We start from the raw sequence: 17,578 nt of genomic DNA on the forward strand, positions 1-17,578 counted from the left end.
ATGGCCATGGTTCATTTGGAGCAAATGAGTGAGAATATCAGTGTGTCGTATTTTGCAAGAGCAGTAATAGCCAGTCTGTCTACAGCGAACTAGCAAATGGCACATTCTATAGCTCAGTGGGAAGACCATCTTGATATAACCCACGGCATGAATGAAAAAAAATAACAAATTTTAGACAGTGCTTGTATTTTTGTGTTTTGTCTCACTACTACAGAGGAAGTCTCTCTGCTCTGTTTGTACACAGAAATATATCCCTTCTACAAACAAGCAGATGGGGGAGGGGAAGGTGCACAGGAAAAGGAAGGAGGATAACTGAGGTTAGAATTATTTGCATGGAGCTATTTGAATGTGAAATTGAGCCTGATGAAGCAGTGAGGATAGGAAGACTGAAGAAGTTGCTTTAAGGAAAACAAGAGCTTTGAATAGTTAGTGTTCAAAACCAAATCCAAAACCAAATGCTCAGAAGTGAGACCAATCCCCTACAAAATACTTGTGACATCTGATGCTTGGGCTTGAGAATAGCAGGGGAAAGGTTGGCCACTAATGAAGAAAGTATCATAACGCAAGTGTTTTACTGAATAAATACCACTACAGTCAGGAATGAAATCACAATTGAAGTGATGTCTTTAACTGGTGTGAGTTGGAAATTAAACCACTTATTTTAAAATGTTCTTAGAGTCAACTCAAGTTTTGTACATAGCTAAACTAGTGTGGATAAGCTGTGATCATGTAGTTTTATCACCCTGCTAAATATTGCTCATACTCTGCAATATGGTGAATAGGATGAGTTTCTCCCTGTTACATGACTGTATGCTTTCACTAACACATAAAAACACCAGTTTAATAAAAGAACGTATTTATTTTTAAATAAAAATCTAATTTTTTTTTTGTTTCCTCTGCAATCTGTAGCAGATCTGCTTTTGGCAGCGGGACTAACTCTCTCGTGTAAGACCAATGTGCAGTGTGATATCCAGATTTTCATTCTGCAGAATCAGTAGGAAGCTTACATATTATCAACCAGAGCACAAATTCAACATTCTTTTCAGTTATTACCTATGTGATATGAACTAGTTACTAGTCCACCTGTTGGTGACATGAGACAATCAAAAAAGCAGTTCTTTGGCCCTCAATGTTACTGAAAGATTACTGTGTATATTTTTGTTCTAAGACAGGTAGAGTGGAAAAGTAGAGGTTGAGGGTAAAGACAAAGAATGTAAAAAAGGAAAAGCTCAAGGTGAATAGCTTTCTTGATTTAGACTGAAAAACTAAGTCTAGCCTTATTAAAGCTAGTGTAGCGATGGAAACCACAGTTGAGGTTCATCAGTTTTATATCCCTAAACTCCATGAGATATCCAAGAAAAAATAACACCTTGGACTTAAAAACAAAACAAAACAAAACAAAAACAAGGGCAGAATTTGAGCCCCTTTATTTATTTATTTATTTATTTATTTATTTGGGAATTGTCAACTAAATCAGAAGCACATTTACATAACGATAAGCAGTATTTTATATTTACTACCTTAATATACATATCCAAGTGAATTTTTAAATGAATGTGCCTATGGAAATAAAAGCTCAAAGAATTAATTTTTAGGCCACAATTCAATACCCTTGATAAAGATGCAATCACCCACACACAAAGCAGTGTTTTCAAAAAGCATTATTTTCCTTCCCCTACATTTTTTTTGATAGATTTCAGTTCTTAAATTAGTTTACTAGGACTCTGCTTTTCATGATATTTTAGTGTTCTTAAGAGATTTTGTTCTGAATTTTTTTTTTTTTTTAAGTTTTATTATCTATATTAGAATATTTGCTTTTTCTTCAGTAACTTAGCAAATGGTATAAAGATACCCAAAACACGAAGTGAAGTTAACTTCTTGGGAAATGTCAACTGGTAGCACTGAGAACTAGTGTTGCAGAGAAACACTTCCAGATCAGTCTTTGGTTAATCTGGAGGTGTGCTTTTCTCCAGTCAGTTTAAAACTTCTGCATTTAAGTAGGTTGAAACAAGTAATTACGTTTTACTGCCTGTTTACTTTCCCCTACAGTGACTGAGCCTATACTGCTCAACCTTGCTTTCATGCAGAACTGGCATTTGTGGATCCTTAAAAGCCCGAGGGAAGCTGTGACACCCTCTAGTTGGGAGATTTGTAAGTAGAAAGAACAATCTCAGGTTTCACTAGGGGAGCTGTTTTCCTTCAGGGAGGTGATAAACTGATGTCAATTTGTAGAAGAGTATGAGTTCTGATACGTGTTATGGATTTAAAAAAGGCTTTATCTTGCTCTCTACAATTTTGTTAAATTCCTGAAAAGCATGACATGACTCCTCAGAAGGTCTGATTTCTCAGAAAGTTTCACAATAAATTAGTTCTTGTTTCTTCAGAAATTTTGTTCAATCCAGTATTAGTGGCTGTGAAACTGGTTCAATCTGTGTGCCTCCAAGGCTGTTACTTCAGAAGAACCATAAGCTATCAGTAGACTTGATTTAGCTCTAGAGAAAGAAGTGTAGGTGGTTACAAAATCAAACAATAATTTTTTAAAAAATATGGGATAATGGTGACAAATCCTAGGCTTGAGACCGCTATTTAGATGTGATAAAAGCTGAATTACGGTCAGTGGAGGCTACTAATATTTGCTGCTTTGTGAAAATCAGATAATTTTGTTATGAACTCTTTAACAAGGAATGACCTTTTGGCACGGTCAACATGCTCTTGAAAAAGTCTTTCGTGTTTTCCATTATGGTATGAAGGACTTAAATGTCTTGTAAGTTAATCTTAAAAAAATTACAAATTCAGTATTTGTAAGCACATTAGACCAGTGTGACTCTTAAGTGACTGCATAGGTCTTTGATGGCAGTCACTCCCTGAACTTTCTCAACTTGGTCATTACTTTTGCCAAAGCATGGACCCAGCTAGGCCCCATTTTCTCCTAAATAGAGGGCTGTTTAAGATGGAGTGAAACATCTTTGGTTTTGAAACATAATGATAAATTATTTTGTTTCTATTTAAATTGGCAAGTCAGAGTTTTTGGAAACGTTGCTAGCTGAGTTCTGATGAGGAGAGAAACAAAGGCAGCAAAGTTTGCTTCACAGATGCTGATGCAAGGCAGAGGTACATCTAGAGTGCTGCCAGCTCCAGCTGATCCAGTGTGTGAAAAGCTTCTGGCATTTGTTTAACAACATACATTTTCTTCCAGGGAACTTCTTTTGCAAACTTCCCGAAACAAACCTTCATGTCTTACTCAAGGGTTGTCTCCTAGACTTTGTGTATTTTTGTGTGTCCCAAAAGCTGTTCAGTTTATTTCTTTAAATTTTTGTTTATCCAGAATGTTGAGTCTTGAAGACCTCAACATCTACTTGTCATACCAGAGAAACTGCAGGTGCCATCTCAGGTGTAAAAGACGTTTCATTGACTCTATACATTCATATTTATGAGAATGAAGCTGCTCAGCATTTCTGGATATTTATTCTATGAAAACCAGTCTGGGGGTGTTTCCAGATGAACTGATAGGCAGGTTCTCCTTCAGATAATGATTACAAGTGGCACAAAGGTTCAAATTTATCAACTGCTTTATCAGTTTTTATGAATCACAAAGCTGAAGACTAAGTTCATTTCTTTACTCTTATCTTGATTCTATCCAGTCAAGTGACTTACTGAAGGAGAGGGACTTAGAAGGGAATTTGCTTCAAGACTGTAGGTGGTGATCAGGTTACAAATGGTTCCTTATGTCTAGACAAGGAAGTGACAGGAAATAACAGAGAGAAAATGTTTATGTATCCTCAAAGGGTTATCGTCGAGGAACACAGCTAGCAGTGCTGTGAAAACCAATCTGCATTTGGACAGACGGCTTGATGCATGCAAAGCTACTAATTTATTTCTAACTCCAAGGAGATTTAGAGTCTTTGCATTGTTGGCAGTAGCACACAATGTAGTTGTTATCCTGAGTAATCTTCAGTCTCTCTGTACTGGCTGGTAGCTAGGAAGGACTGGAGTGTGCACTGAATTAGCTGAACCAGACAGCTTCTCCTGAAAGTTGCTCTGGGACTCCTCCAACTTTTTGGTATTTTACAAGAACACTCACAGGTTTTTTTGTAATTAATAAAGTCACTTAGTCACAAAGTAAGTAGGTGAGTATGAAAAGTAGATGACAGAATTAATGTTCTTCAGCTGGCAACATTATGTGGTTATTGGGGGCTCTCTGTAACAGATTTACTTTTGTCTGTTTTCTGCCTCTTTCTTTCACAAAAGCAGTTTTGTAGATCTATGATTTTAAAATACTTTTTAAAAAAATGACCTGTGTATACCAAGACATTTGTTTGCATTCCTGTTACTCAGTTTGGCAGTGTTTGTGGACAGCAGCTATTTACCCTTTGGAATTTGGGCCATTAACATACCATTGGTGTAAAACTAGCTTGATTTACCAAAAACTCTTGTGAAAAGGGATATGGCGTATCGTTCTGCAATTAATTTATTCAGTCAACCTAATGGTTAAGCTTGGATCAGCTTTGAAGGGTAATTTTCATTGCTGGGGAACATTCTTGGCTATGAATGAATGCATGAATAATCTTTCTTTGAACCTTAAGAAGCACAATAGACACAATAACTCTTGAGTTGAACTTTACAAGTAGAATGGACTGATTTATGAGCAGCTGTTGAAAGTGCATCTAGTCAAATTATTTTTTAATCTTTGAAGCAGGAACATGTAGTATATTAATTACTGTAAACTGTTGCCGTGGTGGACATAGGAAAATTATGCAAGTCTTTACTACGAGCTTTTAATTTATAGATTAAAACAGAAAGTAGTAAATTTGACAAGATACATTGCCATAAACTGAGAATCACTTGTCAGGGCTCCAGCAGACAAGTACCTGGAGGTGTTACCATCAGTAACTGCTCAGCCTGTTGAGATGGTTACCTCTCATTTAGGAGATGTGCAAGGATTGTGTATGTTTCCCAGTGCCAGCAAGTTTACAGACCTGCCTAAATGCCAGTTTCATTTTATGTTAAAGCTGTGATTGGAAGTGACCAAGGATCTGGCAAGAAGTTGTTCTTACTCTCACTGTTCAAAGGTTTAAGGTAGATGTAGAAGAGGGGCAGGCATCACCCACTAACTACATGGAGATTGTGTTGTGTTTATCTGCTGGGGGGCTCAGTTCGCTTCTAGGATCGAGAGATGTCTGTTTTGTGATCACCAGTAGTGCTTGATGTAGCACCTTTTTAATGCTGGAGGAGAGAACTGCTCTTTATTTCTGAGTTTCATTGTCTACCATGTGCTGTGCTAGGGCACATGTTGGTCATCATGAGACATTGTGAATAACTGAAGTTGTATAATGAAGTTTGTATTTTAAGGAGTTCTTCTCAGAATTAGTTGCAGAAGAAGCAATTTTATTTTATTTTATTTTCTGATAGTTAACAGACCAAGCAGATGGGAGAGCAGATCTGGAGTAATTTCTCTGGCTAGCTGCCACGATTCTGCAAATTTTGGTTTGTGTGGATATATAACAGTTTTGTTTTTCCCTTTTTGAAAATGTAAGCCTGTAAGTCTTTGGGAAATTACTCGCTGGTTTCCTTTTAAACGCGCACTTACGAAGCAAATGTTGTAGCAATGTGCCAAGCAGACCCTGTGTTGTGTCAAGTAGGAAGTGTAGCATCAGCAAACTCCATCGGCTGTGAAAGGCTTAAATGGGTGGCGGAACAAACTGTAACCACGGAGTAGTTGTAGAGCACGTTTGTTTTATTCGACCGACCGGGTGCAGGGGGGAGCACTCCTTCCTAGCCTGCGCACCAAAAGTAGATAAACATCTCTATTTATAGAGGGAACACATGCATATTCATGCACAAGGAGTGGTTATTACAATTAATTCTAGAAATTCATTACAGTATTCCATGCCTATTCTATGCCCCAAACTCCACCCTAACTAATGACCCCATATTGTTCCCATTGTTCGTGCTCAACTACTTTACAATTCTAACAGTGTAACAGGTTAGCCCCTTATTCAAAAGCACTCCTCAAAGTGTCATTCCTTCAGAGCTCTTCAGGGAAAACGTTAAAAGAAAAAAGAAAAAAAAAAAAAAATGGAACTGCAATTCATTACAGTTTGCTACGGAACATGATTCATAATTCTGCCCACGTGAAATTTTGTATGCCATTTGACCTTGCCCTGTTTTGAATTTGAAATTAATAAGGCATTCAAACTTGCAAAATGTGCATTAACAGCAATGTGTGATTTAATAAAAAGTTGGAAATTGGAAATTTGACGTTCACAGGGGGAAGGATGAAAAACAGAACTTGTATTTCACTTTCAGTCTCCCCACTTTTCCTACTTATACTCCTTCACACTAGAACGATCTGAAAGAAAAGAGTCACTTGAGCATTTAATAACCAACGTATTGTTGATGACATCGCCCTAATTACACACCAAGAGAGCTACATTTAACAGTAAAAAATGTTAGGGATTTAAGTTTGTGAATGGCAGCCAGGGTTATATTTCTTTTTTTTTTTTTTTTTTTCTTTTTAGTATCCTTTTCCCTTGGAAATCTAAAGAACTCAGATTCTCGCTATTCAGCATTTGAATCTTGGAGATCAAAAGGCCTTTTCTTCAAAGAGTTTCACGTTGTTATTTAAATGGTAATTGGTTCTGTCCATAGTGTGACTGTGAGCATTTTAACCTTAGCAGGTTTTCATTATTTTCAATTCCCTGCAAAGGGGGTGATTTGGAGAATGACAAAGATTAACTGCAAATTTGGAAGCTAGTTATGAACGGCAAGAGCTGGTAACTTTCGGGAAGACACGTATGCTGTTGGAGAACACATGTCTTATAACAATTTATTTTGCTGCTGTGACAGTCACTGTCTTCTTTACTGGTGACTTTTAAATCTGGAGTAGCTCTTCACTGACAAGGGAATGTTTCTGCATAGCATAGACTGTGGACGCATAAACTACAACATTTGTTACTTGCCTGAATAATTTTGTTTCAATACCATAATCTTTGGAGATGAAGTCTTGGCCACAAAGCTCTGATCTCCAGGCAAATAGTATTTGAAGAGCAGTAATAGTAATATGTGGTGAATCTGGCCTCTGCAAGATTTTCTAGGTAGAAAATGTTGTGGCCTTGTGATGTGTTGACAAGACAGTCATTTTGCTGTAATTTCTACTCACTTCTTGCTTATAGGGATTTTGATCCTCTCTCTGGATAAGTGCATTACCTTTACCTGTCTGTGTGATGAAGAATCATGAAAACTGCTATCCTTGTTGCTTGGAAAATGCTCAGATACTTTCTCCAACAGGTATACTGCAATCCCACAGCCACTGTACTTAGCAAACAGGACCTGGTAATCTCTGAAAAATCTCTAAGAAAGCTAAGACATGACTGTATGTCTTGTGTTTGGTGAGTTGGTTCTCATTCAGCTGAAAAACAAAGAAAACAAAAGATCCTTAGATATAGTTACCTCTAAAATGGCTGGGCAGTACTCAGGGTTAAGAGGTCTTCATGCTAAATATTAAACAAGAACCTACAAGCCTGGATGAGAGAAACAAACAGATGAATGGTGTAAAATGCAACTGTTCTGTTTGTGTAAGGGAGGAGAAGCCCCTGAGCAATCTGCTCAGAGGCCTTTGTGCTGGTGATGCAGCACCATCAACTGCATCAAGGCCCTCTGTGTTTCCCAATATTGTTAGGGATGTCTTCCCATTCACATGTTCATCTTCCACCAGCACTAGACCACCCAACATCATCTAACTTGCTGCCTTTATTCCCTTCAGTCTTTCCCTCCCCTCTGCCAGACATATGGTGCATGTGCATTCATGTTTTTGCTTTCTGTTCATGGAGGTATCCAGCTGGGAAAATAAGTCTGTACAATACTCTGCCTTCAACTGGCATTTCTTATAAATTGCAACAGGAACACCATTGTTGGAGGCTTAATAACAGGTAGAAAACAGCTCTACATATCAAGTCTCATCAGGACACAGAAACTATTAACATATATCCATACAGAAACGGTTGGAGCAGAAAGTTCTTATAACTTGGGGTGTTGGTTGATGCATTTAAAATGGATTTGTTGAAAGCTGGTTTTTTTTTTTGGATAAAAGGCTTGACAGAAATGTAGTGATTTCAGCATTCTTTTTTTTTTTTTTTTTTTTTTTCCCCTGAATTGTTGTCTTAGAACAACCTCACAACCTCACAAGAGGGTACTGTTCTAAGTAGTGAAGGGAAAAAAAAAGAAAGGGCAATGCAACAGTTTTTTTCATTGATCTTTAAAATAACCCTCATCTCTGGGCTGATTCCTTTAAAACTGTCTAAAAAATATGTAAGAGTTAATTGTTGCTGTAGTACAAGGTGTTTGGGACAGAAATTTCAGGTCAGCTGCTGTGCGTTTTTGTATGAAACACAGGTTTGGTAGAAATAGTTAATAGCATTATGTTGCTAACCCCAAATTTGTTTCTATTTTGCCCATAGCTCTGTAGAGACACAGGTCTTGTCCAAGGAACCGTAGGATGGTTTTGGTTAGAAAACATGTCACAATAGTGAAATGTTCAATGTGATGAATAAAGTCATTGAACTGAGGTTTTTTGTTATTGTTTAAACTGGGAAGGCTGGGATGGGAATACTGAGCCAGGTAGGATCGGAGACACATGGTGTCACAGGTTGCTCTATCCTTCGTGAGAATGGCGGGAAGGACAGGAAACAGTGAACTTAAATTGTGGCAAGGGACTCAGGTCAGATATTAGAGAAGCATTTCTAACAGGAAGGATAATGAGGCATTGGGGTAATCTGTCTGGCGACTTAAGGAGACTGCCAATTAGATCTGTGCAGACACCTCTCAGAATAAAGGATTCTGATCAAGAACCAGCAAGGCAGGTGAACCAGACAACTTCTTGAGATCCCCTCAGCTCTCCAAATCAAGGGCTCCTGAGAACCAAATACAGAACAGAGAACAACTCTGTTTTGGACAGCCTAGTGATGAAGAAACCAACCATTGAATCTATACATCTGAAAGGGGGGGAAAAAAAGGCAGCATGAGTGTTCTTGACTGGGAATTTACCTTTGTGCTTGGCTTAATCTTGTGTCTTTAGTACCAGTATCAATACCAGTGCCAAGCTTGCATCTCATAATTTGGAAAGGCACTTCTCCAGTGATCTTTGCTTTTTTGTACCAATCTTTTAAAATTATCTTAGGAATTACGAGGGAAAGACGTGTTCCAGACATAATGCAGCATATTGAGATCCAAGAATACCATTGATTCTGAGTGAAGTGCATAAATAACAGTAATTTTCCTTCCGTGATAGCAGCTGTTGGTTTTGCTTTGTAAAGTCATAAAGTTGCACTATTCTTCTCCTTTAGTTTTTCAAATTTTTAATGGCATATTTTTCCAGCACTAAATATGTATTAGCATTTATTTTTCCTTTAAGGGGTACTGGTTTCACCTCTTCAAGTTTTACTTGGAGATGAGATAAAATTATTTTCTGATTCTGAAAATATGGCTTAGTATATTTTATGTACAGTGTCTGCAAAAGAATTGACAGCCAACCATAGAGATATACTTTTCACTCTTAATCTTCCCACTTTCCTCATTCTTTCCATTATTTACTAGGACCTATTAGTGTTTACATTTTTCCTGATTCTGTGGTGTTTTCCCCATGAATGTGTTTCTGTGGCGGCGTAATAGCAAAATAGCAAGCTTTACCAAACAAGGTTCCCTTTTGTTCATCATTCATTTAATTATTATGATTTTCAGTACGATTTTTTATGCTAGTCTGTGTATGATTAAAGAAAATACAATGTTTTCAGTACAGAAGTTTCTCTAAGGAAACAGTTGTTCAGTGTGTTATTCTTTGAGATTGCTTCAATGTGTGATTCCAATATGCCTTATTAGAATGAAAAAAAAAGGTCTGTATTAATAGTCTTTGTAAGTTCAGTGGTTCAGTCACCAAGTAGTTTTATAAAAAAGGGGGAATGGAGGGGGAATAACATTTTCACAGCAGCGAAGCATAACATGATATGACTTTGCAGAACTGAAGGTTAGTCAGAACGGCCTACCTGGCAACAGGGAGCCATTGCTCAAAAGCTTTTTTCAGTGTCCTTTCGATTTTCTGACCCTTGTCCTCAGAAATGAAAGGATAAAAGTGGCAGTTTTCTGCCAGCCTACCAATCCAGTCAGCTAAGAAGAGACCGCAAAAAGCTGAGCTTTTGGGTTTCCTTGAAGCAGTTCTTCTGTATGCTCAAGCCCTTGGAATCTGATTCAGTTCACCAAGCAGCCTTTTATCTGGCTGTTCCCAAAGGGCTTCCTACTAACAGAGTCTGTTTCTGCTTGTGTATGGTACATTTGATGCTGCAAAGAAAAAGGAAGTGTCTTGGAAGATGCTAACTGTATCTGGGCTGTCTGCCATATGATGAAGGGAAAAAGACATTCAGTATATTCTCTACAAATGTTTTTCATGGATGTTCATTAAAAATCTAGACTGCGCTATTTGCTGAGTAGTGTCATGTCTTTTTTAGGTGGTGAGAAGAATATATCACTTCCTCTTACTAAATCTGAAGTCCTTCATCTCCACTGTTGTTTTGTTTTTTTTTACAAAAGCAAGTGTCTCTCATCTGTGGCATTTCCATAGGTCATTCTAACATTTCTTATTCAAAATTCTGGCTTTTCAGACGGAACAGGAAATGTCTTTTAGGAGAAAACACCCCTTTAGCCATGGACAAAAGTTAAGTTCCCAGGAGAGGCAGAAGGACCTCTGTGTACTCATGTACCCTTAGCAGTTACCATAAATAGATAGACTTACTTTAATCTTTAGTACTATCATCCAACTGTCAGAAGGGGGACCACAAGGAAAAAACCTTGTTTCCATAAACCAACTAACTAGGTTAATGAAATACCCAAAGGATCATTTGTAGAACCTTTGAGCACTGTGAAACTGTGAGCAAATGACGCCATGCCTCGACTGCCTCCTAGGTGAGAAGAGGGGCTTCTGCTGAAGTGATGATAAAGGCAGCCAACTGTCATTCCTATCACACCTTCCTGAAGTGTTATAAACTCCTCATTGTGGCATCTGTTGTTTCTGCATTTGCTTGTCTGTGGTTCAGAGACGTGGTCCATTAACAGGAGCCAAGGAGTGGAGGCATATGGAGGTCTGGCCTTTCCCCAGTAGCAATCTTCCTGTCGGTGGTGTTGTCCTCTGCTCCTCATTAAATCCTAATTGTGTGTGTTTCTACTCCATTCTTCCTGCTAAGTTTCCTTAATCTCCTTAACCTCTGGATGAACATTGCGTAGAAAGTACTATGGGAGACACATGGGGAAGACAGTATTCCTTTTGCTAATTTCTTCCTGTTTTCAGGTGGTCACCTGCAGGTGATTTGGTGTTCTGAAACACAAAGAGTTTGTAAGTCAGACTGGTGGGTTTAAAAGCTGTTGTAGCCATACAAGCAGTGCAGAAGATAAAGAGCAAGGGAGAACTCCTTCTGTACAGTTGTCTCCCAGCTTGTAGGAGGGTGAATATTTACCCTGGTGAACCCTCACAATTTCCAGTGAAAATTAATTTAATCTCGTATGTTGGCAAAATGGAACTGCATTCACATGCAGGGACCAACAGAACCAGATTGTGTATGTTTGATACATTGTGCTGCTACTCGGTGAGGGGAGAAGCCCACCTGAGGGATGTAGTTTTTCCATGCAGTATAATGATAGCATCATTTCACCTGCTTCCTTCCTGACAGAAGCCGTTAGCTCTGGTGGATTAGTGGCTGTCTGAGTGGAAGTTGTTCTGACAAAGATGATCACCTAAGGAGTGAGCTGTAGTTTTCCATTAGGAGGGAGGTCAGGAAATTTATGCATCAGAGGATTTGAAAAGAGAGAACAAAACATTCCCAGAAGCCTTGCTTTTGTGTTCTGTCAAAAGCAGCTTTCTTCATGTGGTCAGAGGGAATGCAAGTGGCGATGAAATGTGTAGTGAAGAGCTATACTTAATCTGACTAAATATTAGGCATAAAATATCAGCCTTTTGCTTTTGCAAGCACATATTTTTAAGTGGTACAATTTTTTTGCCTTTTGATCTTGCTCAGGGGTTGCAGGAATTTAAATCAACTGACATTTTCAGTATTGTAAATAGGTGGCATTAAGAATTATGCTTGTTTGTTCTGGTGACGGTTACCCTAGCTTAGACATGGCATTTATTTTTCTGTGAGTTAGACTATGTTGCTAAGCATAATTCATAGCACAGTGGCAATGAAATTCACCAATATTGTCATTGAAGAGACTGGAAATTAAGTTGTTCAATGCCAAATACTAAAAAGAATTTAAAGGTGAGAGTTAGAAATCAGAATTATTCTCCAGGTCCTCTGTAAGGTGCCCTTCCTGGTGTGAGTTTGTCAAGAGTCTAAGGGAAGAGCAGAATTTTCCTCATTAATTCATGTGATGAGGAAGTGAAGCAAATCTCACAGCTTGTACAACAAAGTTTTTATTGCTTCATAAATTTTATTGAGAAAGAAATTAGCTGGTTTCCTCTGTGTTTTAAAGAGAGTCAATTTGTGTTTATTGACATAGGGGAAGCTCATCTGTGTTTAAAAATAGATTTGTTTTCCATTAGAAAAGGCTACACTTGCAGATATTTGTAATGCTGTCATCTTAACTTAGCAAACAATGGCTCAAGATTCCATGGTTTCTTAATTTAACAACAACAGTTTTTCTAGCTGATTGGTTTTGTGATAAGTATGAAACACCAAGAAAGAGGTACAAAATGTTAAGAGAGCCACTGTGAAGAGCAGATGTGCCTAAGCCAAGAAATGTTTTTGTTCATTTCCAAGAAGTTCTCAGCACTGCCTCTGGATGAAGGCTGCTGCCATATTTATGGAAGCACTTCAGCAGTACTTTCCTGCTTGTATAAAAACGAATGTTGGCTTGGTATGTTACATAGCGACAAATATATTCAAGAATTCATTTCATGTAAGCTGTATCATTCAGTAAAAGTTCTAAAACATTTTAAAACACACAAAACATACACAGCTCTATTTCAGTATTTTAATATAGACGGGTCTTTATTTGAAATGAAAGCTTAGTGTGTCTGAAAAATGAAAATGTCTAACCAGAGCCTCAAAATGTCACCCATTGTTTTCTCTGTATTTGCAACAATGACTGTACAAGCTGGGATTTATGTCTCGAGCAATAAGTTAAATACCCCCAAACCTCCTTGGAATCAATTTCTCACGATCACGTGTGCAGATTGTAAACCACGGCTTTTACTCTGTGAATAAAGTTTATGTTTCCTTATGCAGAGAAGACTGTCATCCCATGCTTCCTACTTTCATTGTCTGTTTCCCTACAGCACACAGAAGCCCAGCACGCCTGCGCACACAAATGCACATTCTGAAGGAACAGCTTTATGCTCTGTCAGTTTTGTTTTATAAAAGCTCTGTTTTCTTTATTGCCTTTATCTGTTACATCTGTAAAATGTATTTAAGCAATGACAAATTTCTCTTTTGAGCCTGGAAAATAAATACTGTCAGGCTATTGGTAAGAGATTTGTTGGAAATGACTGTTCATTAAATTGTAAGGAACTGTGGGTGAGGCTAACTGTCTGAAGCTGCTGTGAGTAGGTGGCTTATAGGCTGTTCTTGGTGAATATACATCATCAGAAAGACAAATGTGCTTCATCAGCCTCTTGTTTTGTTCTGCTAAAATGGATAAAATGAGTGTTGATTTTGGAAAGCTCAACAAAATCACTGTCATTTTTCTAAATCAGATATCATTCATCCTACAGAGCATCCATGAAAAACAATTTAGGTTAAATATAGCAGCATTGCTTCTCAGTTTTGTGAGCTGACAATGATAGCATTACATCTATTTCCCTTTTAAAAAAAAAAAGGGGGAGCTGTTCAGAGCAGTCCCTATGAGTGATAGCTAATTGACAGCAGTGTCAGCATGAATCCCTTTTCTTACCTACACTGCAAGTACAGTTCAAGGTGCTGGAGTATTTTATCATTTCACACTTCTATTCTTGTTTTTGTCAGCAACATCTTATGTCCCTATACAGACCAGAAATGTGATGCTGCATGCATTGCTATTATATATAAGGAAGGAAATAAGAGAATATTCATATAGGTAAAAAGTCGATTTATTAATATTGTGACTAATCACAATAGTATAAATAAATATATATAATATATATAATAAATATACATAAATAGTATTTATGTAAATAAATTGAAAGGCTGGGTATATTTTTTATTGTAGTACGTTAGCACTGCTGGTGTTTCTGTGTGCTTTTCTTACTGCTCTATCTATTCAGGTATCCACCCAGATAACTGTGAAACTTAATCTTCATGAGAATCTGAAAACACTCTATTTGATGGACTACAAATTATTAGCAGTTCTCATTCTTCAGGGTGTATATATGCTTTCAGCTGAAATCCAGGGAGCGAGGGGAATCCTTCACTTAAAACAAGCCTTTAGTCTGCACTTGATCTCCTCAGGTTTTGTATGAAAAGCCATGCTAGACTGAATGACAGCTGAAAGAACAAGCTGCTGTATCAGGGGATTTAGCAGAAGGAAGCTGCTGTTCTTTCAACCAGCACCTTGACAGAAAGCTCACTGAATATCTTTCCAGCTCCGTCCAATTGTGAAGTCATTGCCTGAGAAAACATGTAGATGAAAGTATAACTTGGAATGCCTCTCACTACCTTAACAGTGATAACCAGGTTTAAAGAAGTAAACAAATATTCACGTATGACTGCCAAATGATGTGCTGTAATTAAAAATGAGATCAGCCTTTCCAAAGGGCTGAATTTTTTATGACAGAATCACATAAAGCTATAGGTTAGTTTAAAAGAAGAGCTGCTCTCTTCCTTCTACTTATTCAGTACCCAGGGAAGTTGATTTCAGAGTCACTGCAATATCACTTCTATCAAAACAATTCTTTAAAAACTGTTTTATCCTCCCTTTCCTTTTTTTCATTCCAATTTTAACTTTGATAAATATTTAAAAAGACAGAGAAGTCAGCTGCCTGTAAAATCCAGCAACGTTGAAGTTCTTACCCAAAGAAGGGGATTCTGCACATTAGGTAACAATACATAATGGCAGTGTAAGTGGTGTGTTGGTGTCAGCAAGGTTTATGCATGCAACAGAAGTGATAAGCAGTTGTTTAGAAATAATTGTAGTAATTAACGCTGGATGTTTTCAAAGGCAAATCAGGATTGTTCCCTGTCAGATATGCAGAAGTTCAATTTAAATGATCTTTAGACCTCAGGAAAATGCAGGGGAGAAATAATGACAGGGAGTCAATTCTGAAAGTGTTCTTCCATTCTGAGCATGTTAATAATCTTGAAACTCTACAGAACGGGTAAGGAAAAACACCCTGTTTGTCCACTGCTAGCATATCGTGGTTCCACAGAGGATATTTTAAATCAGATCTGTTTTAGTCACTAGTTTTCTAATACCCTAAAACACAATGAAACATACCAATGTTGGTGTGACAGCTCCATGAGTCCAGAAGGCTGCAGTCAATGCTGTGCATAAAATTGTTTAGGGAGATCGTTTTTAGTGTGTAAAGATGATGAGACCATCTGTTTCAATGCTAGTTATACCTTCCTTTCGTACAAGACTGTGTCTAAGGGCTGATCTATGTTCCTGACGAGTATTAGCAATTAAGGATGTGTTACTCTGAGGGAAAAGGTTCCTGGGCCATTGTTGCACAGCTCAGTCAATAAACTGAGCTGCTCACAATAGCCTTTCTTCCTTTTTGAAGCCTTCGACTTGTGCTAACTTTATCAGAGAGGGAAAAAAAAACACCACCAAAATGTGGATAATAGGAGCTGTGGAGTTTGGCTTGGGCCAATTGCAAGGAGGCTGTAAAAGCCACCAGGGAGCTTGATGGATTGGCTCTCATGCTGCAGTCCTCAGCACAAAGCAGTAATGGCCCTACCCGTTGTGAGGGGCTGGATGTGACACCTGGGGGTCACAGTTTATCAGCCTAAGGGACTGACATTTCAGATGAGGCCAGAGTGCTGTCCGTAATTCATACAGAAATTTGTGTGTAGATGCAAGAGCAAAGCAAGCTTTGTCTTGGTACCACTTGTCTTGACCATGGAAGGAATTAAGTCATGTCTGACCTTACAGCCTCTTTTTTGCTTTTACTGTCATAGAAGAATATTATAATGATATTGAAATATGTGTTTTTGTCGTGTTAATTGTACTTGCATGAAGGAAGGCATTGCCTTTGAAGACCATTTGGGGGATATTTTATTGCCAAAAGAGACATAGAGATTTTAACAGATAAGATTAAAATTCCTAGAACACTTAAAATTCTACCTACATTTTATACAACGTTGATTTGTCCTCAGTGTCTGAATAGTTTTGTTTCTAAATGTGAGAAAAGGTCAAAGGTGGATCAGCTCTAGTGCATGAGAAAGCCAAATGAAGCTATAGGCAGCAGGTAAGGGAAAACGTACATAGCTCTTATTAGTGAGGGGAGAAATAGGAACTTGCTACACAAAGGACACCAGAAGGAAAATTATCCAAGCTGTGACAAAAGAGAAGTCTAGCAGAAAGTGTCCTGATCACTAATGGGAAATCTGTTAGCTGCTAACTCCTCTTGGCATTGCATCAGTATTGATGAGTAGCTGGGAGAGGCTAACTGGTTAACTAGGCATTTTACTAGTTTACTAGTTTAGGAGGTAATATGAAGCAGGGAAAACAAAATCACAGTGAGCTGCTCTGCAGAGCTGTGACACCTATTGAAGCCAGTCAGTTGATAAGTAGCTAACTTTTGTTCCGTCCCAGCAAAATGACTACTTCGCTTCACTAGATGCTAACAAAAGTCCTTTTAAGTTTCTTCTGCTCAAGGAGAACACCATTAGTCATAGTTAATTAAGCTTGTTTACAGAAAAAGACTGGTGTTTTATGTGTGTTACTGAAAAACTTGCAACTGTTCTGGCCTTCTGTTTCCCTTGTAAAATAATTCTGTAATAGAAAAGGCATCACTGCCTGATGTTTTTGAGAAAAAATAACCCACAGGCTGTGGGATCAGAGCTGTAAGAATTGTAGCAGTTAGCCACCTTAATTTTTTAGATCCTTTTTGAAGCTTGAAAATATATAATTTTTGTTATGTGGTTTTGAAATCTAAAAGATGGAGTTTCAAGCATGGTTTTGTTTTCCATCTGCTAACTATAGCAAACAAGGGTCCTTAAAATAGTGGTACTCCAAATTCTAAACAGAAGAAATTGTGTAAGAATTGCATATCAAGATGAGTGTCAGACCTTGAAGGGTTTTTGTCTGCTTTTCCTGGACAGAAAAGTGGAATGGTGGGCCCCACTGTAACTCAGTTAATTGATTCCCTTTAGGTGCATGGGTGGAAAAAGAAAAGAGGGAAATCTCATTTACATTTGCAGGATCCTTGATTATACACTGATTTCAGATGTATGTATTTTACTGTGAAACGTCATGGTGGAGTGTCAGAGTCTTAATAGGGTTTGCCTCCTCAAACATAAAGCACATCCTTGCAAACCCTGCTAAATGAAGAAAAGATGAGGTGCTTTTTCCCATGTTAGCTCTTAGGAGAACTCGAGGGAAATCTTAAACGTTCTTTCCTCCC

The 17,578-nt window shown here is 38.0% G+C and overlaps 1 protein-coding gene across 5 annotated transcripts in view; it reads left to right on the forward strand.

Annotated features, from left to right (window-relative positions):
• The window catches only part of ZNF608 (zinc finger protein 608), an 89,656-nt gene that overhangs the window by 50,644 nt on the left and 21,434 nt on the right, over nucleotides 1–17,578 (forward strand). For 3 of the 5 annotated variants that reach the window (XM_042829532.1, XM_042829529.1, XM_042829533.1), the window contains exon 4: nucleotides 2,050–2,151. The exons of the other annotated variants lie outside the window; for them this stretch is intronic. In XM_042829532.1, the coding sequence (XP_042685466.1) occupies nucleotides 2,050–2,151 (102 nt within the window). The remainder of the gene's footprint in view (nucleotides 1–2,049; nucleotides 2,152–17,578) is intronic. 5 annotated transcript variants of the gene reach the window in all.

This window comes from Centrocercus urophasianus, unplaced genomic scaffold, assembly GCF_019232065.1.
Source record: "Centrocercus urophasianus isolate 14NV4802_14NV808 unplaced genomic scaffold, USGS_Curo_1.0 seq_31, whole genome shotgun sequence".
NCBI classification, from domain to species: domain Eukaryota; kingdom Metazoa; phylum Chordata; class Aves; order Galliformes; family Phasianidae; genus Centrocercus; species Centrocercus urophasianus.